At 38.6% G+C, this 26797-nt stretch overlaps 1 protein-coding gene across 1 annotated transcript in view; it reads left to right on the forward strand.

Annotated features, from left to right (window-relative positions):
- The window catches only part of GSAP (gamma-secretase activating protein), a 77943-nt gene that overhangs the window by 17387 nt on the left and 33759 nt on the right, over positions 1-26797 (forward strand). Inside the window, exons 6-16 of the mRNA XM_031679765.2 lie at positions 1364-1452; positions 5194-5263; positions 6465-6514; positions 9851-9955; positions 10198-10257; positions 11236-11279; positions 12172-12257; positions 19822-19899; positions 21300-21377; positions 25217-25309; positions 25441-25658. Of these exons, the coding sequence (XP_031535625.2) occupies positions 1364-1452; positions 5194-5263; positions 6465-6514; positions 9851-9955; positions 10198-10257; positions 11236-11279; positions 12172-12257; positions 19822-19899; positions 21300-21377; positions 25217-25309; positions 25441-25658 (971 nt within the window). The remainder of the gene's footprint in view (positions 1-1363; positions 1453-5193; positions 5264-6464; positions 6515-9850; positions 9956-10197; positions 10258-11235; positions 11280-12171; positions 12258-19821; positions 19900-21299; positions 21378-25216; positions 25310-25440; positions 25659-26797) is intronic.

The raw sequence follows: 26797 nt of genomic DNA on the forward strand, positions 1-26797 counted from the left end.
ATAAAACAATCAAACATCAGCTTGTACTATTTACTATATTGATTTAGTTATACACACTCAAAATAACATAAAATAGCTATCATTATGTTATTTTATAATACATATATACATTATATAATACATACATATAATTATATATATTAATATATATATTAAGGAAAATTGCTTTTTTCCCTCATTCTCACATTTCACAGAACATTTCTGTTCTATTTTTCTTCACAAGTATCTTTGACACCAATATCTTTCTTATTCCTAGAGCCATTTTTCAGTCATCAAGCAGGTTCCCAAAGCACCGCACCTTAACCTCTGTCCCAGTTATTAGAAATACAGCCCTTGGAACTGGTGTCTGGTCCTGTCACTGGGATTTTTATTCTAAGCTATAAGTACCCATCAACCAAACAACATTTGCTTTTCATTTGTTCTGTCATTATGTGTTTGTGATCCCACATAATAACTCCATCACTGCTTTGCTTTTCCAGTAATCTCTAAAAGGTATGTTTACAGATATCTAGTCCTTGAGATTGTGAGGCAGTATCCCAGAAATTGTTTTACATTTTTTGCCTTTTTCCTCTTGTTTTAAAAATAAAGCCACACTATTAGAGTACTTCCTTAAATAGTTAAAAAAAAAAAACTGGTGTTGATTCAGTTCCAGATGTGCCTGCCCCAAATTGTACATTATTATTCAAAATAAAGTCACTGAGAAGTCACCTGAGAATATTAGAGTCGTTATAAGAACTCAGATATAAGGCAACCCCTGTTCTTAGGTTTAATCTTGGAGGAGGGGAACTTTTGGTCTAAATTCGGATATCAGTGGTAACCCCATGCTAGCCTGTGCCCAAAGACTTCTTTCTAAGTGCTATCTTGTATGACATGTGCTCAGCTGTGACACTGAAGACATAAGTAGGTCTTTATCAGTGCAGCTCCACCACCCTTCCTGAAGGAAGCCAAGCCCCTGTCCCTGTTGCTGTCAACTGGAACACATTCATGCATCCACAATATCTTTCTATTTTCCTGTCCTAAACAGTATTTGCCGTTGTGCTGTAGAATTGCAGTGACACGGAATCGAGTTGTGTTTGTTTAGACTTAGAGGCCAAGAGGGCCTGTGAAGCACTGGTAAAGATGGCTGAGGAATGGGTAGGAACTGGTCTTCATTCCGTGCACGTCGACTTTCCCTTTATGGTGTTTTCTGTATCTATTTCGGATTTTAAGAAGTGTCAAAGTCAATTTTAAGACAGCTACTTTTGCTAGTGAAATAGCTAATACAGTAAGTGACGCATTTACATGTTCAAAGTTCAGACCTAGATGGAGAAGATAAATTGTGATACTCTGGTCTTTGTTATTAAAAGAGTCCTTTACTTTGTAGGATCAAAGTGCTTAACTTTGTTGGTCGAAATCCACCCCGTTAACAATGTGAAAGTTCTAAAAGCAGTGGATAGCTGTATCTGGGTACAGGTAAGTGAACATGTCTTTATCACTTATCTCATTAATCGAAAGGCATGAAACCTAGAGGCAGTGGTGTTACAAAGTGCTTTCACACACACATTATCATATTTAATCCTCCAAGCAATCCAGTAGATGAGTATGGCCGGAATTATCAGCTCTTCCTTTGCAGACATGGAAATCAAAGCTCAAACCTTGCTCTCTGTCTCTATTATATTAAAGTTTGTCTGGTAGTAATATAATGTTTTTACATGATAAAATATTGAATATCAAAACACATTTAAAGGAAGTTTTAAAATGGTTTATTTTATGTATTTATAGAGTTGACAGATTAAATATCTATGCTTAAATGACACCATTGACCCCTGAATTTATCAACTCCATGAATTGATGCAGAAGCACTGTGTGTATGATGCCAGTGGACTAGATATAGTCAATCTCCATTATTTGCACATAGAATTTGAAAAATTCCACTACCTGCTAAAATTCATTTCTAAGCCCCAAATCAGTACTCAAGATGCTTTCCCAGTCATTTGCAAACATGTACAAAGCAGTGAAAAATTTGTCCCCTGATGCATATGTTTCCAGCTGGGGTTGAACAAGAAAGAGGACACTGCCTTCTCGAATCAGTTCTCAGACCATAAACAAATGTTGTTTTAGCAGCCCAGGGTTAGTGCCTGGTTTTTCACACTCTGGCTTTTGATGGTGATTTCACTGTTTAAAATGACCCGCAAGCATGTTGCTGAGGTGCTGTCTCCTGTTCCCAAGTGCAAGAAGGCTGCGATGTGCTTTACCAGGAACATGTGTGTGTTAGTCAGAAAAGCTTGCTTCAGGCATCAGTTCATAGCGCTGTTTGACTTTGAGTTCAATACTAATGAATCAACAATATATGTGAAATAAGGTGTCTCTAAACAGAAACATACACTAGACAAAGTTTGGTTTTAATCTGTTGACAAAAATTTTGTGACTAGAGGCTCTCAGGACCCTCTCCTTGTGTTTCCCTGGAAGCAGTGATCCAGTGTCCGGCGTTCTGGTGACTTTATGGAACGTGACTTTATGGAACGCCGCAGAGAACAAGAGTCATGTGACATTGCTGCACAATCTCCTTGTGTCCCCTGAGCATCTGCCTCCTCCTCCCCCACCTACTCCCAGCCTCTGGCACTGGGTCTCCCTCTCACAGTGTGTGTTAGGAGAGGAGATTGTTCCCCGTGTGCCCAGGACTCCCCCGTCAGCCGGGCCTTCCAGTTGTGCGTTGTCACCACCACTCCTGACTTTGCTGTCACCAGCCAGGCCTGACGTGGTGCTCCTGCCCGACTCCCCTCTCCCAGGAAGCCACTGTTCACGCGGCCCTCAGTGTAGGGTGACTGTGGGACAGGGCACACTTCCCTTTTCTGGCCCATTCTTTTGGTTTCTTTAGCATCTCCACCCGGGCTGTATAGGCAATGGAGAGATTGTTGAAGGACTGGAGCAACTAAATGATAATTAGACCATAGGAAGGAAAAAGTTTTTACAAGTATATGGTCTCACAATGTTGTGACTGTGTTAACTATTGCATTGTATACTTTAAAATAGTGAAAATGATAAATTTTATGTTATATACATTTTATCTTAGTTTAAAAAAATTAAAAGTACATGATGCATGACTGCATCCGTAGGCCAAAGGATAAGTCCCTGCCCACGTGAAGCAGACCTGCACGCACCTTGTGCACCCACCTCAGTTCCCAGTCCTGCTCCCTGCTCCTCATGCTTATGCCTCTGGAGAAGAAATTCCTCCAAACCTCCATCCCTGACAAATCCCCACCTTCTCCCTCTCTCCCTCCTGCTCCCCTTTAGAGAAACACCATTCATTGTCTGCTGAGTTTGACCCTGCCCTGGGATCTGTCTGATTTTTCTTACCAAATCATCCATGATGATTTCCAGTAGTACATTTCCCTGAGTCTACATGGGCAGCCCTGACCCCCTTCACACGGGAACTTCAGCAAAACAGTAGAGGGTGGGGTTTGGATCCCAATCTGGGATCCTTTGAGAGTTCCCTTCCAGCATGAGTGCATCTTCCAGATAGTTCCATTGGGTAATTACACACCTGTTTCCATGCCTACATTCACACCTCCCTATGACAAGTATGAACAGTAGAGTCTAGCTCCAGAGTTAGGAAGATAAATATTTCTCTAATAGGATATAATCTATATAGTTTCCAACTCACAATGCAAACAAAAGAAAACAAAACAAAAATTCCAAAAACTTTGCATGCCTTTGTAGAGCTGTGTCTGAAGCCTATTCACATTCCCACTTCTAGGCTTTGCTCTAGTGTTGCCTCATAATAGAAAGAAAAATAACCATCACCTCAGTGAGACTTTTAAAATCACATTCTCACTGATTGCTTCCCAGAGACCAGGCACAGATTTAGAACTTGGCAGGACCTTCGAACAGGCCGCGGTCCTAAGCGAGCAGGCCTTGGCCACCTCCGCAGACCCAGAGGAGGCCACATCTGTAGTTTCTCCTTATTTTGCGGCACTGAGTGTTTGCCCTTCCGTTATCTGTGTGGTGTCACTCACCTTTGCTTCTCCTCAACCCCTGTACACAAAGTATCTTGTTTGATGTGTACAATTTCACAAATCAGGAGATAATAGGGTCTATTTTATTTTCATAGCTGAATTCTGCATTGCTATGTGTTTTATAATTTTGATGTTATTGCTGCGGAGAATGGTATATAATGTTTCATTTTCCTAAACAGGAAACTTGACTACAGGCAATTTCTGTTTCCAATTTATCATTACGAAAAGTTTGTCCACCGGGTAATAGATTTTCTCAAAAATTTTCCTGGTCTTTAGAAAGGCTGCCAGCTGTAAAACAAAGACACAAAAGGTTTTGTTCTTTCATTATGCTTTCAAATTTGGAGGGAAAAATCAAAATTCACTGATGGGTCTTATCTAGTAGGCTGTCTTTCAAGTTACAAAAGGAAACTGCTGATTTATGGTTATTCTTCTGATGATGAAAGAATTAAGTCACTGGAGTCCTCCCATGACGAGTTTGCCCTCATTATCATGGCTGACGGTGTCAGGCCTTGTGTTGGAGGCTGCCTGCTTTGTGCTGTGGGCTGGCACATCCCAGCGAGCACAGAGGAGGTGGAGTGGGGTGGATTGAGCCTTTTCTTCCCAGTGGCAATCGTTCTATGCTTTGAGGCTTGTAAATCCACCACATGCCACACTGTGACTCACTGTCATTTCTTGGAAAGTCCCTGGGTATGTTGTGCTTTGTTTCTCGGATGGGGGACTTTGGAAGTTGTCGTGGAGAGTACGTTTACTTGGCTCTCAAATTAAATACTAGGTTTAGTTGCACAACAAATTGTATTGATCACTCTTTTTGGTTTTGGTTTTTTGGGGTTTTTTTTTGGTGCATGTGAAACAGAACTTTCTGTGCAAATGTCGTTTACATTGTTTCTGATTGGCATCAGACTCACTTATTCAAAATAGGAAGCACCTTCCCTGGACGGTGCTTACACTTTAGCTTTACCGTTTAAATGAATTGTGTTGGACTTGTGATCAAATTCCCCCTGAAAAACCGAGCTCCTGAAAGTGTTCCTTTCTCTTCCTTGCTTCCGTCTGTAATGTGTGTATGAATGTGATTTGCCTGAACTCTTCTGTGGTTCCCAGTCCCTGCTATGGTATAAGTAGTGTAGTGATCAAATGCAACTTTTGAAATATTTGTGTAAGCAAGATAGTTGCTCATGATTGATTAATTTCCTTTTTGCAGTTTCTCTACCCACATGTTGAAAGCCACCCTCTGCCAGAGAATCATCTGTTACTGATTTCAGAGGAGAAATGTAAGTGTATCTTTAGGTGATATATGGGGGACTTCACGAACAGTGCATCTCCTAGGGAAGTGTAGGACATGGTGGATCTTCTGGGTGTCCACTCACCAGTGCCAAGGGTCCACTTGGAGACCTGGGACTCCTGTGGCAGGACTTGCCTTCTGCCTCCACTTGTTCCCTTAGGCTCTGCTCTGCCTCCGTGTATGATGGGCCCCTGCATATATGGATTTCCAGTTTTGTCACCTGGTAGAATGTTTGTAGAAAAGTTGTCCAGGCCATTTTTTCCTTCTTTAGTCTATCCTTCTTTAGGATGTCTGTCACAGTGGATAACCATGGTTTAAGGAGAGGGACTTGGATGGAGGTAGGGGAAGGCATTAGAAGCTAGAATTCCTTGGCAGAACTCAAGGACACAGTAACTTGGTTAAATTCAGGTATAGGCAGATAAGGTTGGGACATCCTTAAATGATGCTTTCAAGTTGGGGCAGGGGGTTGAGAAAAGACAAAAATTCACTGGTGCATCTTATCTAGTAAACTGTCTTTCATGTTATAAGGTGAAACTACTGATTTATAACTGAAAGGAGAGTCCTGAGGGGTTAGTTTTGTATTCATTTCCCTGCTCTTGCCCAGTGATCCGCTTCACATTTTTTTTTTTTTTGTAACTGGAACCACCAGAAAGTACGTATGGCTGACTCGAAATTGCTTACTAAGAAAAAGGGATCTTCTGTACATCAGTGTTTAGAGTTCTGTTAATGTGAAGTTGACCCCTGTGACAATACCTCCCCTTAACATTGGGTAGACTGAGTTTTCTATCTGACATTTTCATATGAAGAGATGTCTGGTATTTGGAAATTGAAGATAAACCCTGCCAAATGAGCCCTCATTCACCCTATGTAAGACTGACGGTGTAGGGGAGGCAAACGCTTGTTGAGGGAACCCAGGGAGCAGAGGAGTTCCACGCTTCATGCATGGTGGATGTTGAGGAGCAGTAAATACTGGACTTTAAACAGACTGTAAAGGGAGGGTAGGGAAGGATGGGTTTTGTTTTGAACGTTTACTGTGAGATTGCCATCTGTAATGATACTATTTTTCAGCCAATTGTTTAATCTGCTTTGCTTTTATTAAAAAAATAATGTTCACAACTGCTAGGTGAAAAAAAGTACTCATGTTTTTCGTGAAGGTTTAACTTTCTTTCTGTTGTTTCTTTTTAAAAAAGATATTGAACAATTTCATGTCCAAGTTATCCAAGAAGATGGAAACAAAGTGGTAAATATTTGAAATTCCTTTGCTTCCAGGTTATTTTCCATAAAAAGCAGCATTTCTAGACTGTTGTGAATGGATTAATGCTACAGAAAGAGTATTTTCTTTATTTGGTGTCTTTCAAATTATAGACTTGCCTTTGTAACATGTGAAATAATACAAGATACATGAAGGAGTTGACTGTCTCCTTATCTCTGCCTCACCCCCAATCTCAGTCTCCTGACATAGCTAATGACAACCTTTGTCACTCTTTGCATGCCTTGTACCTTGCTCATACAGACATACTCAGGGTTAGGTGCACAGTTACGGGAATTCACGTGCTTTTACCAAAGTAGAATCATAACGTATATATTAATTTTCTGCTTTTGCTTTTTACTTAATGTATCAGAGGTATCCCTATAGGTTTCTAAATAGAGATAGAACTTTTTTCTCTAGTTTTTAAACATACGTGCATATAATAAATAGGATCATAACATATATGCAGAAATTTGATATATTTTGGTTTTCTTTTCTTTTTTGCTTGTTTTCCTCTTCTCCCTTGCCTTTTTACCTCTAATTTTTGTTCACAACCTGGTGTGTATCCTTTCACACTCTTCTCCATACCTATATGTCTCCTATCCCCAACCCTGACACACCTAGGGGTCTGTTTATTGTTCACTCCTTCCTCATTCAACTTTATGAAATTAAATGCAAGTCACCTAGAGTGGTTCAATTCATTGTCTTTAGAAGTACACACAATCCCTGGCATGGATGTGCACAGTTTTGTCACGGTTCTCCCATGGATGACTATCACTTGACTCCTTTTTTTCCTTTGAGTTGTTTGCATTACAAATTGTCTCAAATATTTTTGGCTTTATATATTTGGTCTACATACTCCTTTGGGTTAAATCCTCAGGAATGGGTATTTGGGTTGATGGGTATATGTATTTAATAAATTTCGACAGCTTTTGCCAGATTGCTTTCCCCAAAATTTATAACAATTCATACCTTTGCAAGCAGAGTGTGAGAGTATCCTGTCCCTCTATCCATACCAGTAGTGGGTGTATTTACCTTTAAAAAAAAAAAAATCCAATTTGATGGGTTTAAGTTGAAGTCATTATTTTTTTAAACATTTTTTTAATTGAGTTATAGTCATTTTACAGTGTTGTGTCAAATTCCAGTGTAGAGCACAATTAGTTGAAATCATCATTATTTGAGTTTGTCTCGTTTAGTGAGTTTAAGCATCTTCCATGCTTGTTGGCTACGTGAATTGTTTTTCTGAAAATTGCTTAATTATATCCTTGTGTTTTTCTACTGGGTTATCTTTTTCTTGACAATTTGTGTAAAACCTTAATTTATTATCCATATTAAAATGATTTCTTTCAATATTTAAATAGTCTGTATCAAAATAGTCCTCTGATTTTAATTTTAAATTATGTGAACCAAATTGAAATGGGAAATGGCATTTATTAATTATGAATCTATGATTGAAAGCGTCAATGGAAAACAACCAAAAAGTGTGTGGTCGGAGCTCTGGGCCCCAGTGGCTAAGTGGATGGATGGCAGAGCAAAAACAGGGCCAGCAGGTAGAAAAGGGTCAGGCCAGAGAAGAAAGATTGATGCTCCAAATCTCAAAGCCAGAGATGAGAATTTAGAGGAGAGAGTTAAGTAAATAAGTTGGGGGTCAGAAACTGGAAATGGACATAGGCAGAAGACTGGCTGGTAAGAACAGGGATTGGGAGCCGTGAGAGACATTACAGACAGAGTGAGGCCAGGGGGCACCTGTCGGCAGCCCAGAAAGGATTCTCCCAGCCAACAGGGTACAGCCTCAGTGCTGCTTCATCCATGTATGCCCTTCTGTGAGGCACTTCTGCCTCATCCTTAAAGGCTTAGATGACAGCTTGACTATATAAAATATATAATAGTAATAATAATAATAATAATAATAATAATAATAATAATAATAAGTAATGTGTGATTCCATTCACTCATCACAACATCCCTGCACAATAGAGGTGGTATAATTATCCACATATTTGCAGAGAACACAGCAACCTAGACTTGCAGAGTCCAGGTAACTCTCAAGAGGGACAAAACTGTGATGTGAACCTGGGTTTCTAGGTTTCAGTGATCATGTTCTTGTTAGTATATGCCTTTATCTGAGAGTTCCCAAAATCTTTATCAACCTAAAACATTTCAGAAAAATGGAAACAAAATGAGTTCCCTAAAGTTTAGAGTCAGACAGGTACTCTTGGATCTTTTTCCAGCATAACTTTCCTCTGGCCCAAATGTGATGGAACCAGGCACACAAGAAATACAGGCATGTGATTCTGCAGGCCCTATGCCTCCCTTGAGTTCCAGCTTAGCCTCAGGGGAGAAGTCCCATTTGGGATTAGAGAGGGTTTAGGTATGACTATGGACCTTTCTCGTGTTCCCTTTTTTCCTCATTTCTTCTCCATCAACTTGTCTTCTTTCTTTATTCATCTGTTCCAATACTTTTGCTTGATGAGAATTTGGAGGAAAGTAAATTCTTAATTCCTCCTGTTACGCTTACCATTTCCTTGACAGTTTACCCCTGCATTCCGTATTTCACTGTCCTTCTTTTGACAAGTATTCCTTGAGTACTGCTGCATGCTAGAAACAGTCAAGCCACTGAGAATATAAAGGTGTTGCAGTAGAGTGTCTACTCATTGAGGTAGACTCATAGGATTGATCAAAATGTAACTGTGATAGAAGCGTGCCAAAGAGCCTGCCTTCATCTTGGGAGGTAAGGGAGGGCTTTGTGCATGAGACAGTGCTGAAGGTGGGTCTTGAAGGATGAACAGTTAAGTATTGCTGAGAGAAGGGCAGTATCAGCATACTCATGTGGAAGCCATGAAGGTAAGAAGCACGGCCAAAGCCACAAGAAGAGTTTAGGGCAGCTCTGGGATCATTGCCCAGTACCCTCCTCTCTCAGGCCTGAGTTCTTCCTTGGCCTCAGTTTCTGCCTTTGGCAGTAAAGCCCGCTGGACTGCAGGTACCTGAGTGGGTTATGTCCTGAATAGGAAGCTCTGAATATTCTATTAGCCCAGCTATTGATTTGTGGTAGGTGTGGCCTTGCCTTCAACAGCCCCAGCCTTTTTGTCAAATAAATAAAATAGTTTATTACTGAGTGTTTGGGAAGAGCAAGTAATGAAATTATGCCTTTAATCTTTTATGGAAAGACTTTCCATGTGTATGTGTTGGAGATAGGAAGCTACTAAAAATAAACTGTGGAAATATTTACATGTATTATCAAGATAGATTATGCAAAATAATTATGAAACTCAGATATGTTCTCCTTTAAAATAGTTATTTATTTCTAAAATCTCTTTGCCTCTTTAGGTGATTAAAAATTCTGGCCAACTCCCAAGAGAGAAAGTAGCCGAAGATTTTGTCTGGGCTCAGTGGGACATGTCTGAGCAGAGACTGTACTACATTGATCTGAAGGTAAAAAGTGCTCCACTGGCCCTCCTTTTTATGGCAGTGTTTTAATTTTGACATTATTGTTATTGTAACTTGTTAATTAACTACATTTTCATTGATGGGGATAGTAAATGAAAGTTTACTATAGATAATGAAAAGGTTTTCATTACTGTTTGCTCCTTGGCTGCTTCCTTTCCTCTCTCTCTTTAAACTAGTATTTTTGTTGGTGTTTGTCAATTTGTCACTTATTCTGTTTTCTCTTTTAGAAATCAAGGAGTATCTTAAAATGTATTCAGTTTTATTCGAATGAGCACTTTAACGTAATGGTAAGTCCAGAGATTGGGCTGCAGGAAATTTTATCATCGTATCATTGCCACCTTTTAAGGAGTTGTTATTGTAAATAGCATTGTAATATTCTTGATGCTGTTGTGTTAGTCACTCGTATGAGCAAGTGAAATAGTTCTTGCCATCTCAAGACTTCAGCGCTGTAACAAATGCAGTTAATACTGGTGGTTAGAAGAGCATGCACAGGCAGTTTCTGCTAGCTGAATGCCTCACGTTACAGAAACATGGGTAAGAGAGGGTTAGTAGAATGTAGTAGGCATGATCAGTAGTAGATAGCATGAAAGGATTATTTATGCAACATTTGATCCAAAAGGACATGAGAGAAAAATAAATTAATTAATAAACAAACAAATAAACAAAAGGATGTGAGAGGACAGTGGATTTGAGTATAAGGTGAAAAGTCAATGAGCAGGTATAGTTTAATTAGTGAAAATCTAGAATCACTCCTGGAAAAGCTATTTGGAGCACTAGCCTTGCAGTGAGGAGTTGCAAATATCTTTATCTGTGATGGACAGACATTTTATTCTTCTTGAGTAGGATTGATACCGGTGTGTAATATAAATTGATATCGTATTTCATTTCCTTTTCCTGTCCTTTGTTTTTGACTCATTCTCTTTCTAAAGACACCCAGTCCTCTCTTCCTTGTGTGGTCATCTGTGTCTTGTAAAAAATCAATTCCTTCCAACTGGCTTATGATGTAACCCATTTATGATAGTCAAATGTGAAGCAGAATTTGCCCTTTGAGAAATCAGTGTACATCAAGCTTGTGATGTATATGAACTCCTATGCTGTGGCCTTGGGGGAGAGAGAGCCTCTGGAGATAACGCTGGTTAGGGGAGCGCTTCATCCTTAGACAAGAGCAGTGTTGTCAGGCTTGCTCTGGTTTCCAGAACTGTCATCACTTAATTAATGTCTTTGTTTTTTTTTTTGCTTTGTTTTCTGCTGATTTTTTTTGACAGTTTGAAGCACCCTTGGACATATCATTAAGTGACTCAGGATTCAAGTAAGCTATTCATAGATTATTATTTTTACAGACACTTGTGGGCAGAATGATTATATGTATCCCTAATCTATGGTATGCAGATAAAAGGATAATTTGATATTCTCTGTATATATGTGTGTGTGTGTGTGTCTCTTCTATTTCTGTTCTCTGTAGGGAATATAAACAATGCTGTCAAGCAGAAACACAGGGTGTTTCCATGTAAAGTCAATCGTATTGATTTTCTCAGCCATTTATTTCTGAGGGCGTCTCCATTTATTTTGATCTGTGGAAGTGCTCTTCACCCTGCGATTCCATAAACAGACTCAGTGAGTCAGAGAGAGCTACGTTCAGGATCGAACCTCAAAACCCTCTTCTTGTTACCGTCAGAGAGGATGTCGCAGCTCAGCTGAATCTGTCGCTTTACTTTTTTCCTATTTTCTTTTTTACACAAAAAGCGAGGCTCCCCCCCATCCCAAACTATTTTACATGTAGTAAAAACATGAGACCCTTTTAAAAAAATAGACACAAGGCCACACATGCACAGAAGAAATGAAAGTCTTCTTGAATGAGAGTAATGATCATCTCAAACTGTTACATATTTAACTAGCTGTTTCAGCATATATGAATATTCAGTTGTGTTTATTTTTGAAACATACTGTAAACTCAGAACAGAGTCATAAAAATGTCATTGAAAGTAATATTTTTTTTCTGTATTATCAGGGCCATGCCATTTATGTACCATGTATTTTTAAAAGTTACAGTTTTATAGAATTTTTTTTAACAAAAAGACATTATCTACTTAAATTTCTCAAGGACATGTCTCTACTTTTGTGGGTACATTTTACTGGTTTATCCTTTATGAGGGAACTTATTTTTAAATGCATTTACAATTTCTTATTCTTTGTGTTCTTAGACTTGTCAACTTTGGATGTGATGATCTTCGAGACCAAGAGAAATTGTCCAAACATCTGACCTTGTATGTTTTCACCAACCGTACAGGTAGAACTGGGTTGTATTTATCAATTTATGCAATTACATTTGAGTTCCACACATTTAGTCATCATTTAGCCAAATGGATCCTGAAAGTAAAATATAATAGGGCCACATTCTTACATAAGTAAGCACACGGATATTTATATACTAAATTACATTCTCCACTGTAATTTTACACATCCGCTGTTTGCATAAAAGAAGCCACAGTCCAGTTATTGTTCTAATGGTTATTATTTGTATTATTGTTCTAACAGAGGCGATGGATTCATATTTAATCGAGTTCCATTTTCTCACCTGCTCCATTTTTAACAAGTGGTATATAATAATGCAAATGCTTTTTGTGTCAGGCTTACTGATATTTGGGTTCTAAGCCTACGTGCTTGGCTGCTTTAAGAGCTATGCTGAAAAAAAGAGAGCCATTTTATAACCTACTGAACTAACAATCAAAGCTTGGCATAAAGTTATTAGTGTACAGTATTGTCTCTTTTTTTTTCAGCTTTTTTTTTTTTAATGGAGATACTGAGATTGAAGCCAGGTCCTTGTGCATGCTAAGCATGCACTCTACCACTGAGCTGTACCCTCCCCCTATTCTGTCTCTTAACATCTGCTTATTGCAGATAGAGAAATAGAGAGGGAAAAAATAATACCTGATCATGAGAGGAGTATGATTACCTTCAATGGTCTGGTGAGAAAACTGCTCATTAACCTTAATAACCATCTAAATAATCAACTGTAATAGCTAAATCTCACAGCCATTTTTAATATCCCAACTTGAGTGGACAGTAACCACTTGAGTTAAGTAGCGCTTGGACTAAAATTGCATTCCTTTAAAGCCAGACTGTGTCGTATTCATTGAGCCAACGTTTATGGAGCACTTCTTGTGTGCTGGGTATTGGGGCCACAGTGCTGAACAACCCTGACCTGACCTTTACTAGTAAAGAGTTACTATTTGGTATGGGTTTTAGACATTAAATAAGTGCACACATAGTATTGAATAGAATCATGATACATGTTGTGAGTGAGAATTGTAGGAACCTATGGAAGCATGTGATGGAGATTTAATGAAGATACCAGTATCTTCAGATAGGTCTTTGTTCCGCCAGTTCATTCTGTTTCAGTCCTGCAAATTGCTTCCTTTCCCACCTTACTCCTTCATAATCCACCCTATATGTTCCTGTCTATCCTGGGTCTCCCTCAGCCCCACAGGTCCCTCCATAAACCAGTCTTGGGGAGTTTAGGGAAAGAAATGATATTTCCCTTGTGACGTGAAGGATGTGTGTGAACTAAGAACAGTGTAACTGAAGTAGAGTGAGGGTGGGGAGAGTATTGTGAGAGAAAGCTGAATAGGTAGGCAGGGGCCAGATTACATAGTGCCTTGCAGACCATGGAAGGATTTTAGGTTTTATCATAAGAGTCATAAGGTCATTAAAGTTTTTTTTTTCTCTTATGATAACAGTTTATTTTGAGAATGCTTAAACATGGAGAAAAGTTCAAGAATATGGTGAACATTGTGTGCCTTTTACTTAAATAATCATATCATTCACAGTATTTGCTTTATCATTCTCCACTTGTATAGATAGCATTTTATCCTTTTGACTAAACCATTCAAAAGTAAGTTGCAGACATTGTGACACTTTATCACTGAATAATTCAGGATGTATCTCCTTAGGTTAAGGATACCCTTACATAACCTCAGTTCCATGATCACTGAAGAAATTGACTGCATTAATTAGTAAACTGTTTTGTATTCAAGTAGCCATAATTGTTTTCTAAAAAGTCCTTTTTGTGTGTATGTATATATGTGTATGCATATACATGAATACACGTGTACATATATAACTTTTAAAGGCAGGATCCCATCAAGACTCATGCATTACATTTAGGTCTTATGTCTTTGTAGTCTCTTAATGTAGACCAATTCCCATCTCCTTTTTTCTGTGCCTTTTTTTTTTTCTTTTCATAACATTGACATTTTGAAAAGGCCAGGCCATTTGCCTTGTAGAATGTCTCATATTCTGAGTTTGTCTAATTGTTTCTTTGTAGAAGTATTTAACTTCTTTCTCTTTCCTTTACCTTTTCTGTACACTGGAAGTTAGGCCTAAAGGCATTGTTAGATCATAGGTTGAACTTTTTTGGTGACAGTACTTCATAGGTGATACTATGAACTTTATTTGCACCAGAGCAGGAGACGTAAATTATAAAGGTGTCCTACTACTAGTGACACTAAGTTTGGTCATTTGGTTGAGTGGTAACGACTGCCTGTCTCCTTTGAAAAGCTACACTTTAACCTTTGCATTAGTAACCTGTGAGGTGATACTTTGGCATTAAGTGATTGTCCTCTTCCCCAACAAGTTTTCATCTGGTGGTTTTAAGATCCATTGATGCTCCTTCACGGAAGTGTTTTAAGTAGATAGTGACATGATTAGACATGCATTTTTAAAAGACCACTGTGGCTGCTGTGTGAAGAATGGCTCAAAGGAGTCAAGAGAAAAAGTGGGGAGCTGAGAATTTGGATGAGGTTGTACCGATACACTTGAGAAGAGGGTGCCTTGAACGAGGATAGGCAGCAGAGGTGGAGAGGACTTGGTAGGTTTGAGATGAGTTTTAGAGATGGACTGAGGAGGCTTACTATAAACCAGAAGGAGAGGAATGTTTCTTTGGCACCAACAAATGGCTGAACAGTGGTGCCATTTACTGAGGGAGAGTGGTTCTGGTGGGGCTTACAAAGGGAGATTGTGAGTTTTATTTTGGACATGTTAACTAAGAGATCTGGACATTAGAAGTGGGGTGTCAGGACTGGAGATGAATAAACATGGAAGTTATTAGACTGTTGTTGGCATTTGAGAAGCTAGTATGCCGGGAAGAAGCATTTGAAGCCATGGGAGGAGTATGGGGTCAAAAGGGAAGAGGTTTAGAAATAAGATCTGGGAACAGAAATATATAAACGTTACATGGAGCATCTAAAGAATAAAGAAGAACATATGGAGAGAGAAGAGGAAAACCGGTGAGGTGTTAACAGCAGCCAAGCGCTGAGGGGATTTCCTTAAAGAAAGTGGCTGACCGTTAATAAGTAGCGAGAGATAGAGTCTGTTGGGTCTAGCAGCATGGATATCACTTTGGGTGGTTTGTGTTGGGTAATTGAGGTGATTGTACTGGGTTAAGTGATGTGTGGAAGTTGAAAAAATTATAACAGCATGTGCAGACATGAGAGAGGCAGTTGGTGGGGAAGGTATAGCTCAGTGGTAGAGTACATGCTTAGCATGCACGAGATCCTGTGTTCAATCCCCAGTACCTCCACTTAAAAAAAAATTAAATAAATAAACCTAATTATCCCCTGCCCCCCCCCCAAAAAAGAAAAGAAAAAAGAAAAAAAATGAGAGAGGCAGCAGCTGGAAGGGGAAGTGGAAATTAGGGAATATATTTTTTAAGATAGTAGAGAATCCACTGTGTTTGAACACTTATAGGATATGTAGGGGCAAGAGGAAAGGTGAGAATTCGTAGCAGAGAGGAATAACCTGCAGAGCGCATTTGCTTAGAAGGTGGGATGTAATGAGCTCATGTGGGATCCAGAGCTCATGTGACGGGACCAGGGTAGGTTCTACCCTGGTACTTCACTTTCAGTCTGTTGGATATAAACAATCATTTTAAGCTTTTATTCCATGAAGCTTTTATTCCTTTTCATTTTATTCCCTTAGGAATTTCTCATGAACAGTAGCAGTTTATAAATGGGCCACTGATGACATATCATAATAAATAAAATGTTCAGTTAGTCTGGCAGGAGCTGTGAAAGAGTCTGTTTTTTTCTTTTCTCAGCAGCATCTAGGAGAGTAGAAAATGCACCTGGCTCTTCCCAGTCAGCTTTGAAATAGGAAAAACAAGCCTGTTTCAAATGGGATGCTTCCACATTTAAGATGAAACAAGCCAGAGAAGAAACCTTTTGGTTTTCAGCTAGTAAGTTGCTAGTTTAGGTATTTCCCAAGTTACTTTTCAAAAATTATTTTTTACCTTTGTGGTTAAAACACACAGGAATCTATGTCAGGGAAGCAGGAATGGAGAGGGGAGCAAATAGTCTAATCCCTGCGTGGCTCCCTCTGTAATAGGGAGCTTATTTTCCACCGATGTAGAGATCAGAGCACATGGGTCATGAAAGGAGTGCTGACAGACCCAGAGCCTTATACACACTCAGCTTATTTCAACTGTTTACACTAATGATGATGCTGTAATACTATTTGACATTCAGTTGTCATGTATTGGTCATTGGGAGCTACTTTGTCCTTCCAGCATTACTTCTTGCATTCTTGAAAGCATCTTTGTCCTGAATTTTCCTTCTCTAAGAAATGAAATCTGCTACCTTCCAAGGAATTCAAGGTTAAAATCTGGACAATGAGGGTGCTGATGAGAGTTGGTGATGGGCACAAGCTCTGCTCTTGTCAGGCTACTTATGTATTAAGATTGTGAGTTCATGTAGATTTTTCTAACAAATCTTTTACAATAGGAAGGTGAATCAAAGACTTTCTAAAGCCTTGAAGGAAAGAAACCCTTCCCTGTCTCATAGTCAGCCCTGTAGCTGTACTTAGAGGCTTGCTCTTGCGTGTTCTATGTCAATGGTGGCTTTAGTTCTTTCTTGTGCACCACCTACTGGGAGGTAGTGAGGGGTACAAAGTGTAAATTCTCCTTTCTGTACATATAATTACAAGCATTGCCCTTCGCAAGTTCCCAGAATTAGGCCTGTGTTTTAGCATTTTATAGAGCCTTTTACAATGAGATAATTTCCCTTGGAAAACTTTGTCCATAATAGCTTTCATTGTCCAAATGGTTTCCCCCAGGCTGGCCAACTTTGAGATGTTATCTTCATCACTGATGAATATTCATTAAACATCTCTGGATACGCCATTAAGAGCATGCTTTGTTTTTTCAAACTGTGACTTCCCTCAGCTTCTAAATAGCAGAAGAATTATTCTGGAATAATAATAATAGCAGCTAACCTTTATAACCAGATATAACTTCTTTGCCAGAACTTTATATGTATTGTCTCATTTGACTCTCACATTAGAACCATGTGAAGGAGGTTCTATGTTTTCTTTATTTACATATGAGGAAACTGAGGCTTAGAGAATTTAATTAACTTGCCTCAGGCAAATTTTTAAAATGTTGATGCCTGAGTCTTACCCCTAGAGATTCTGATTTAGTTGATCTCAGGAGGAGCTTGGGCACCTGTGAGCCCTGGTAATTTTAATGTACTTTCAGGGTTTAGAATCAGTGCTCCAGAGTTGAGTTGTCCAATAGGGTAGCCACCAGTCACATGTGGCTATTTAAATTTAAGTTAATTAGAATTAGATACAATTTAAAAAGAGTTCCTTGGTCACACTAGCCACATTTTAAGTGCTCAGTAGCCATATATGGCTAGTGGCCACCTTACTGCCAGCATAGCTGTAGACCATTTCCATTATCAAAGAAATTCTCGGGATGGGAGAGCCTTGCAGAGCCTGTGCACAGCCTGTTTCCCCTTGCTGTGTCTTTCCCTCCTCTCTGGGATTGGGAGGGGGAACTAAGCCACAACCTAACTATTTGGAGGTATTTGCTTATGAGATCTGAGTATGGCTCTCAGTGAATGTAATTAGGTACATTTACTCTACATCTCACCTTAGCCTTTCTTCAAAACAAGGAAAACAATAGCCTCCATTCTCTAAAGGGTGGTGTGCGGAGGTTATGATCTTCCTTGTGTTGTTGACATTTCATGTTCACTCCTCAGGATAGATTCCTAAAAGAAGAATTACTGGGTCAACAGGTGTGAATATATTTAATCCTCCACAAAACTGCCTTTCAGAGACGTTGTACTAGTTCACTGTTCCACTACAATTATTTGAGAATGTTCTTTCTATTGCTCCCTTGACAGAATTCATTATCATTTTTAAAACTTTGCTAATTTGAAAGGAAAAATAGAGTGCCTTTTTCTAATTCTTATTTCCTTATTACTGGAGAGGTTGAAATTTTAGCTCTGTTTGCAAAATTTGTCTTTCTCCCTGTGATCATAGTGCGTAGAACAGAAGAAACTAGTAGATTTCTTGTTGGTAGTATATTTACTTTATGAAAATAGCCCAAGTGGTAAATGGGACTTCTGTAACTCTTATAATTGGTATTTTTGTTTATGGTTTAGTATAGCATTATTTTATTCTTAGTAAGTTTGCTGTAATTTTAAAGAAAAGGTATTATCATTGTAGTGCTCATTAACCATAACAGTAATTTTAAGTAAGCCAACTTTAAAAAATTTTTTTTTCTAGGTGGGGAGGTAATTATGTTTGTTTGTTTGTTTGTTTATTTATTTATTTATTTTAATGGAGGTACTGGGGTTTGAACCCAGGACTCATGCATTCTAAGCGTCTACTTTACCACTGAGCAATTACCCTCTCCCCATAACAGTAATGTAAAACCTAACAGAATTGTTACTTTTTTATCTGATAAAGTTATTCTTTTTTGTTATTTCGTGTTTAGGATATTGCACTAATATGAATTTCGCACAACATATTGCAGTCTTAAAAGTCATTTAAAATGGTCACATATGACAAATGGTATAAGAAAATGCTTAAACATGTCCTTAAATAACCTTCTTAGGGAAAGTGGACCTTTTTCACTACCATGATTCTTTGATAAAGGAAGTCTAGTGGAGTATGGTAAAGGAAATACTGAGATTCACTGAAGTATAATAATGATTGAATTCACACAGCTAGTTAATATTAGCTCTGGGACTCGAACCCAGGTTTCTAGACGCCTTGTCAAGTTCCTTTCCATCCCAGAACTCTCCTACTGCAGGTAATTTCATAAATGCTAGCATTAGAATTAGAAGTATCAGTTTAAGCGTAATGCCGTCATTTGTAGGTCACTGATGGACTTATCTAGTCCTTCTAAGTGGCAGCAGCTGCTAGAGGTGATGGACAGTTTTACACATTGAAGAGGGTGGGAATGGTGAGGTGTTCTGGAGTGGTGAGGTAAGTGAAAGCCATCAGGGCTCATCTGGAAAGGCCACTCTATCCCAGGAGCTCACCTTTGCCCTTGGGTCCTGGCCCTCAGTGACCCAGATATGTGTGGGGACGGGCTCACACACCACATGTACTCTCATTGCCCCAGTTTGTCTTCCACTCGAGATAAAAAAGAAGATTGGAAACTTTCTGTAAAGAGGAGACATATTTTTGATAAACTGGGTCTATAGCTATTAGGAATGGCTGGAAAACAAGCTAAAAAAGAGCATGGGGCAATATGTGTATATCAGGAGAATCTTATGAAGCTTTGTAAACTTATCCAGACTCCCATGATTTCATATCCAGGAGCGTGTCTCTATGCATTTTCCTAGCCTTCCATACCTACCACAATACATTGCTTATAGCATGTGCTGAGTAATCGTTTAACCAAAATTTCTTAGCAACTTATTAATAGTCCATTTCTGGAATTTGGAAATAATCTATCAGGTAAGTTGAAGCAGAACATCTAAAGGATTAAAAGTAAGGTTAAGTAGCTTAGGAAACTTTTTATTTGTGATTCTTTTAAACTATACTAAATACCTTCTTCCTTCTAGGAAGTTTGTGTGTATGTTACTGCCCGAACGTTGACTCTTGGGAGCAAATCACATATTCAGTGTTTTACTTTCATAAAGGTACTTTTCATTTTTACTTTGATATAATAATTTTTCCAAATTAGATAGATTTTTAAGGTCTTTTTACCTTGTAATAAATTTGATCAGTACATTGTATACCGGTATACCTATATAATATATGTTTCCTTAAGAAATTCACGAATGATGTTAACTAATTATGTTTATATTACATTTTGGATGATATTTTTGTAATATCTTTTTTTCCTGATCTATATCTTTCTTCTAGGCCTCTAGACCAATCCTAATGGACATACTTGCCCAAAGTTTGTGTATATTTGCTGTTTTATTGTTACTGATTGGAAGGTACCAATAGATTTAACTTACAAATGTACATAGGATTTTAGTTAAAAGTTTCCATGGGCCCAGACCTTAACAGGTCTTAGACCTAAGATACATTTATTTCATTTCACACACATGTGGCCCAAGAAATTGATGTCAACAGTTACCCTGGGGGACAGAAGTAAAGTGCCCAATCTTTTCTAGTTCTGTAGTCAATCACAGAATGCCCTTTAATAGTTTTAGTCCGAATGATACTAAACAGTATTTATTTTGTTTGTTCAGTTCCTTAAAATTAGTATTTATGTAATGCATACTGTGGGTAGAATTAAAATTGTTTAAAATTAAAAATTTCAAAATTAAAAAAAAACGTTTTGCCAAGTCACATAGAGTTTGTTCTGCAGGAGTGCCCACTATTAATTTCAGAAGTTAGAAATCAAAGTAAGAAAGTTGAATAACTTAATAATGAAGAAAGTAAGAGTAACTTCGGAAGAAGACATCTATACATGCTTTAATAGTATGAGTTTGATATTTGTGGAAAGTTTTCATACATTTTTCTAACGATTAATCTGATGCTTAAAGCCAGTAAATAAAACTTCTTTGAAAGTTTTATTAAGAGCTAATAACTGTGATTAAGAGTTAGAAAAGTGGAGGGTGAAGCCCAACACTACACTGAGTTTAGTAGATAGCCTAAACCGTTGCTGACTCACAGTGGGATTCCTAAGTGATTCGGCGAAGCCTCATAGGTTGTTAATGACTGCAAGTGTGCCAGTGACCTTGAGGCCTGAGGGCCAGTCAGCCACCTGGTCTCCTCCACCTCTTGGGCCCTTAAGTAGATTTCTTCAGATCCTTCTGTCCCAGCACAGCCCAGTTTTTAAGGTCTAAGATTAGGCATAAAACCGGAACAAATACTGAATTGTGACTGCACTCAGGTGACCCACCTTCAGTGCTGGCTTTTGGAGAATGGTGGGGAACCTTGAGATCTAGGACTCTGAAGACACTTGCTTTGTCAGTTTCGCAGATACTCAATGTTGAGAGCATGACATAGAGCCACTGCCTTGGGTGGAATTCCAGCTCTTCGTTTCTTAACATCCTTTCTCTGGCTTCATGTTCTCTCTCCACAGGACATAGCAAGACCTTCACTGTTGCTCTTGGGAGTGTTGATTCACGTGTTACAAAGGGCATTACTTTTCTCAACCTCGGTGAGTGAGAGGCATGTGTGTCTCTGTTCTGACCCTTCCTTCCAGTACATGTTATGCCTCAGCCTTCTATTTCTCATTTTTCTTTGCACCCCATTTTCTTCTGCCTCTTTGGGATTTGGGTTGTGAAGACTACCACTAACCTTTTTGAAGCCTGATCGGGGAAAGTTTTCTCTGGCAACCCACCCCCCACCCCCACCAAAATTAGCCTTTTGTCAGCAGGGCAGGGAGGATGCATCTCCTTTCTTAGAGAACCTAGGCTGTGAACTTTCTTACGGTTTTAGTAGCAATCCTAAAAAGCCATTTGTTAGTATAAAAATGATTACAGTGAATGAGATGTTTCCTAAAAGCCTGTGGGAAACAATACATCATGTTGTCCCCTGATTCTAGACGGACAGAAGCCCCTGGGAAATTGCCCATTCTCTGTCGCTAATTGCTAAAAGCTTCCAAGTCCCATAAATGATTTATGGATCAGCCAGAGTGACCTGCTTTACACTGAGTAAATCTGATAAAGGGAACTTAAGTATTAGGCTTAAACATATTAAGCAAGTGTATCAGGAAGAAAATAAAGAAGGGGGTTATTGTACCTCCCTACTGAAAGCTGCTTTTCCATGCCAGTTGGGATGAGAGGCACAAACAGGTTAGCACAAGACTAAACAGAACTGTTGCTTGCCTGCAGATGGGACATGGCACAGCATTTTAAAAAGAAAAGCTTCAGGTGTAGAGTGCATGATTCTTTGATATCTTCTATCCCAGTTCCCCAGTCCATCTGCTCTCATGACAAAGGCTTAGGAAGGTGTGATGTGAGGGATCTGGGCAAAGTGAGAACCAACAAGGTAAGAAAGTCCTTAAAAAGATTTGTTCAGTCTTTTTAAATTGAAGCATAGTTGATTTACCATATTGTATTAGTTTTAGGTGTACAACATAGTGATTCAATGTTTTTCTAGATGATACTCCATTTATAAAGCTATTACAAAACAATGGCTATATTTCCCCATGCTGTACAATATATCCTTGTTTATCTATTTAGCTTATTTATTTTATACATAGTAGTTTGTATCTTTTAATCCCCTACATCTATCTTGTCCCACCCCTCTTCCCTCCCACTAGTAACTAGTTTTTTCTCTTTATCTGTGAGTGTGATTCTGTTTTGTTATATGTGTGTGTTTTTTAGATTCCACATACAAGTGATAGCATAAAGTATTTTTCTTCCTCTGTCTGACTTATTTCACTAAGCATAGTACTCTCTAGGCCCATTCACATTGCTGTAAAAAAAAGATTTTTATCTTGAATGATGCGATTGATGAGGTAAGGTATCTTATGCTCAGTGGGCCAGTATGTGGCAGTTTTTAATATGAGCTCTGAACCTGTGGGAAATTGCTTTAGAGAGGCCTGATTCTACTGCTTCCTGTGGTAAGAGAGATAAATATAAGGTTTCCTGGGTCTGGGACTTGATTCTTATCAGCAATGCTATATCAGCATCCCATCTCAAGGGTGATGTGGGAAACTTTCCACTAAAAAAACTTAGCTTTTTGTGAGGTCAAAGGGATCCTTCCCTTCTTTTTTTTTTTTTAACCCTTGGGAATGACTCTTAAAAAGGGCAGGCATGATTTAATCTAGGATCTTCAGAGTGTGGAGAGGGTAGAAATACTAGAGCTTTGTAAAAATAGACTGTGTCTTACATAGGTCATCTTTCCTTCTTAAAACAGATTTTATTTTATAGGCATAAAATTGTACCCAAGATTAAAACTGCTCTAGTGGTAATTTTGATGACAACAGTATTGCTTTTTGAGTGATGTCTTTTTGTTTTGTTTCGTTTTGTTATTTATTGCATACAATTTTCCTGAACTGTCACCCTGCTATAAGGGACTTACATTGATTTAAATATTAAAGAATAGAGTTTTTGTGGGAAGTTTTCCATGAACCCCAAACACCTCTATATAAAAAAGATATGTTTATACATTAAAAATGACTATTTTTAAAATGAATACTACATGCTAAGTGTTTTACTAACATTATCTTGATCCTTACAACAATTCTTCTTGGTGACATTATTCTCATTTTATAGATAATGAAACTGAGGCTCAGAAAGTCTGTGGTGTGTGCACAAGCTTCTTTCAGTGTCTCTTATCCAGGGCACTATAATAGTTTCTTTTTGCTGCAATAAGGAATCACCACAAATTTAGCCCTTAAATAAATATATTGTCTTACGGTTCTGGAAGTCAGAATTCTGAAATGAATGAGTCTTGAGGGATCAAGGTTGGGGCAGAAATGTTTCCTTCTGGAGATTCCGGGCAAGAATTCATTCTTTGCCTCCTACAACATTTAGGGGCTAGCATTACTTGGCTTGTGACCACATCACTCCAGTGTCTTTCATCATCATGTGGTCTTCTCTTCTGTAGTCGTGTCCCCCTTCCTTCCTCTTAAAAAACCATCTGTGATTACATTTGAGTCCAGCTGGATAATCCAGGATATTCTTCCTTATCGCAGGATCCTTAATCACATCTGCAAGTTCCCTTTTATCACTTACGGTAACATTTTCACTGGCTCTGGGAATTACAACATGAACATCTATCTTTGGGAGCCGTCATTCAGCCTACCTACCACAGGTTCTGTTGACATTTTTGGTGAGACAGTAACATTTGTGTGATAGTGTCTTGCACATTCAGGGATTTAACATCCTTGGGGCCAACTCATCAAATGGCAGTAGGAATCCCCCTCTGCCCCAGTGATTGTGACAACTCCAAACACCCTCATGTATTTCCAAATGCCCCCCCTCCCAGGGACATAGTACCACCCTAATTAACTGGTTAAGTGGTAGGGCTAGGAGTTAACTTAGGTCATTGGATACCTTTCCACTGTGCCCTACCATGTCATTTTGTGTTTTTCTGCTTAAGTGTTGCTATAATGTGCTAAGTACTTTACTATCACTTAATCCATGGTGACTGAAGGGACACTTGTAAGTCAACTGGTTAGAGTCTTACATCCTCTTTCCTTTCCCTTCCACAGAATGCCTTCTATGCAAATGATTAGCATGTATTTCTTTGCTTCTTAGGGAAAAAAGAGTCCAGCTGGCTCTCTTATAATCTAAATGTTTCATCTATATGAAATTCACTAGTATTGTGTAAATTTCTGTTTTTCTAAGATCCTAGAGAAATTATTGGCAAGGGCTACTTCCACCCTCCCATTTTCCAGAAACCTATTTTTTGCACCTTGCCTCAGTCTGTGTGCAAATGTTCTTAGTACAAAAATATCTACTGCAGGGACTGTGAAGGTGTGAATTCTAGGCAAGTATCTGTGCAAGGAAACAAACTAGTCCCTCACAAAGTGTCAGAATGCCTGCAGAGGCTGTTTGGCTGAATATCAATGTAAAGTTTCTTTCGTTGATGGTGGTAGTGAAGACGATGAGCAGTGGGCAAACATAGGAAACTAGATTTTACAGCTTGCCCCAAATGGCAGAAATTATGAAGGAAATTCCCATTATAAGCTGTTTCAAGCCTGTCAGATTAAGGAATAGCTCATGTTGCTTAATATTTTTTATTCTAACTTGCTCTCAGAGCTCATTTAGACTCATATAAAGCCACAATTCAATTAGAAATAAAGCTACAGATGTAAATTAAGACCATGGCTAAATGTCTGAAGAAAATTAGCCACAGACAGAAATAAATGAGAGTGACTGGTCAGATGAAATGTATTGACTTACACCTTAATATTACATCGGTCAAAACTTTTGTGTTTTAAGAGGCTCAAAGAAAAATAGGGACACAGTAAAGTTCTTGGCTTTATCTGTACCTGTATGGCTCTTGCCACATGGAGATGATTTAAGTCTTTCTCTTCCACAGACTATTATGTGGCTGTTTACTTACCTGGTCATTTCTTTCATCTGCTTAACATTCAGCACCCAGACCTGATCTGCCACAGCCTATTTCTGACAGGTATGGCTATAGTTCTCCCCTCATGAACACGGTCCATTTGGGTTTGTTTTAATGTTTTAACATTAATATTTATATCTTGGGGAGAAAGGGGGGGTTTTATTTGCTGATCTTTTTTTTTTTTTTTTGACCAGGAAACAATGAAGTGATTGATATGCTACCTCACAGGCCTTTCCAGTCGCTGTCAGGGCCCCTGGTCCTGGATGGGGGCTCTGGGAAGCTCTATAGGGTGCTCCTCAACCAGTCATATTTATTGGAGTTCCTGCGGGACACCCGGCTGGACTGTGAGAGGATGGCCTTGCTGCACTGCGTGCTCTCATGTGGCCGAGACCCACGGCGACTGGAGGCCAAGGTGGGGGTATAGCTTATGTTTAAAAACTGGCTAATGGACAGCACACAACGTATACGTTTAGTGGTCAAAATGAACAGAAGTTACTTTTACTTGGTAACAATGGATGTTTATGGTCTCTGTCCTGACTTGAACATATTGTTCCCTTGTGCTCCTTCTTCATGGACACAGACCTCAGACTGTGAGGGCAGGTCTGTTCTGACTATTCTCTTTCCCATATTGTGAGTAAATGTTTTATCAGACACATTCCAAAGAAGTGTTCGGTAAATACTGAGTTTCTCAAATATCTACTTTTTCTCCTGGTCTGTATTTGGTGTATATCATCAAAAGGACTAAAATCTAGTGGTAAATAAAAATCTATTTATTACATTTTAAATAAAGATAGCTTACACTTAAAGTTATATTTCACATTACAGTTTATGAAGCACTTTCACACTTCTTATAATGTTACAGCCATTCTGTGAAGCTAGAGAAACCCCCCATTAAACTTGTTTGGGACCAATAGGTGGTTGGGAAATTGAAAAAAAGATATCCTAAATATTTTAACCTAAAACATATAAATGCACATTTATTCACCTATCTTTTGGTGTAGATTAAGGCCCTTTCTTTTTATATCAGCTAATTGGGAGTCCAGAATCATTTTTCTTACATAAAACCACTAGTAACGTCTTGTCTCTGACTGCCTATTACTTTCTTTTTCTTTTCTTTTCATTTTTTCCCCTAAAGAGGTGAATAGTTTAAAGATCCTTTCAAAGCAATTTGTGTGTATCCAGCAATTTTTTTCCTCAGTCTTTTATAGTTGTCTCACTTATGCATAGTTTTTTAAATAAGTGTTCTAGAGACATGCCTTTGAGTCTTTCCCAAGCATTCAACTTTTTATTGACCCACCGGCACTCTTTTTGCATCCACATTTCACCTGTCTATGGTAATTTTTTATTAAATTACTTAATTGTGAGAGTAAGTACAACTAGCACGAGTACGTTTGGAAATAAGAACAACTTACTGGCAGGAGCAGAAACGCGAGTGCTCCGTGGCTGGACAAGCTTTATAGCGTCAACTCTACGGTAGGGAACAAGGGCTTTCATTCCTGCATTGGGAGAGGATGGTTATAGAGACTGTGACAGAATTGTTGATGTAACATG

Source organism: Vicugna pacos, chromosome 7 (assembly GCF_048564905.1).
Source record: "Vicugna pacos chromosome 7, VicPac4, whole genome shotgun sequence".
NCBI classification, from domain to species: Eukaryota; Metazoa; Chordata; class Mammalia; order Artiodactyla; family Camelidae; genus Vicugna; species Vicugna pacos.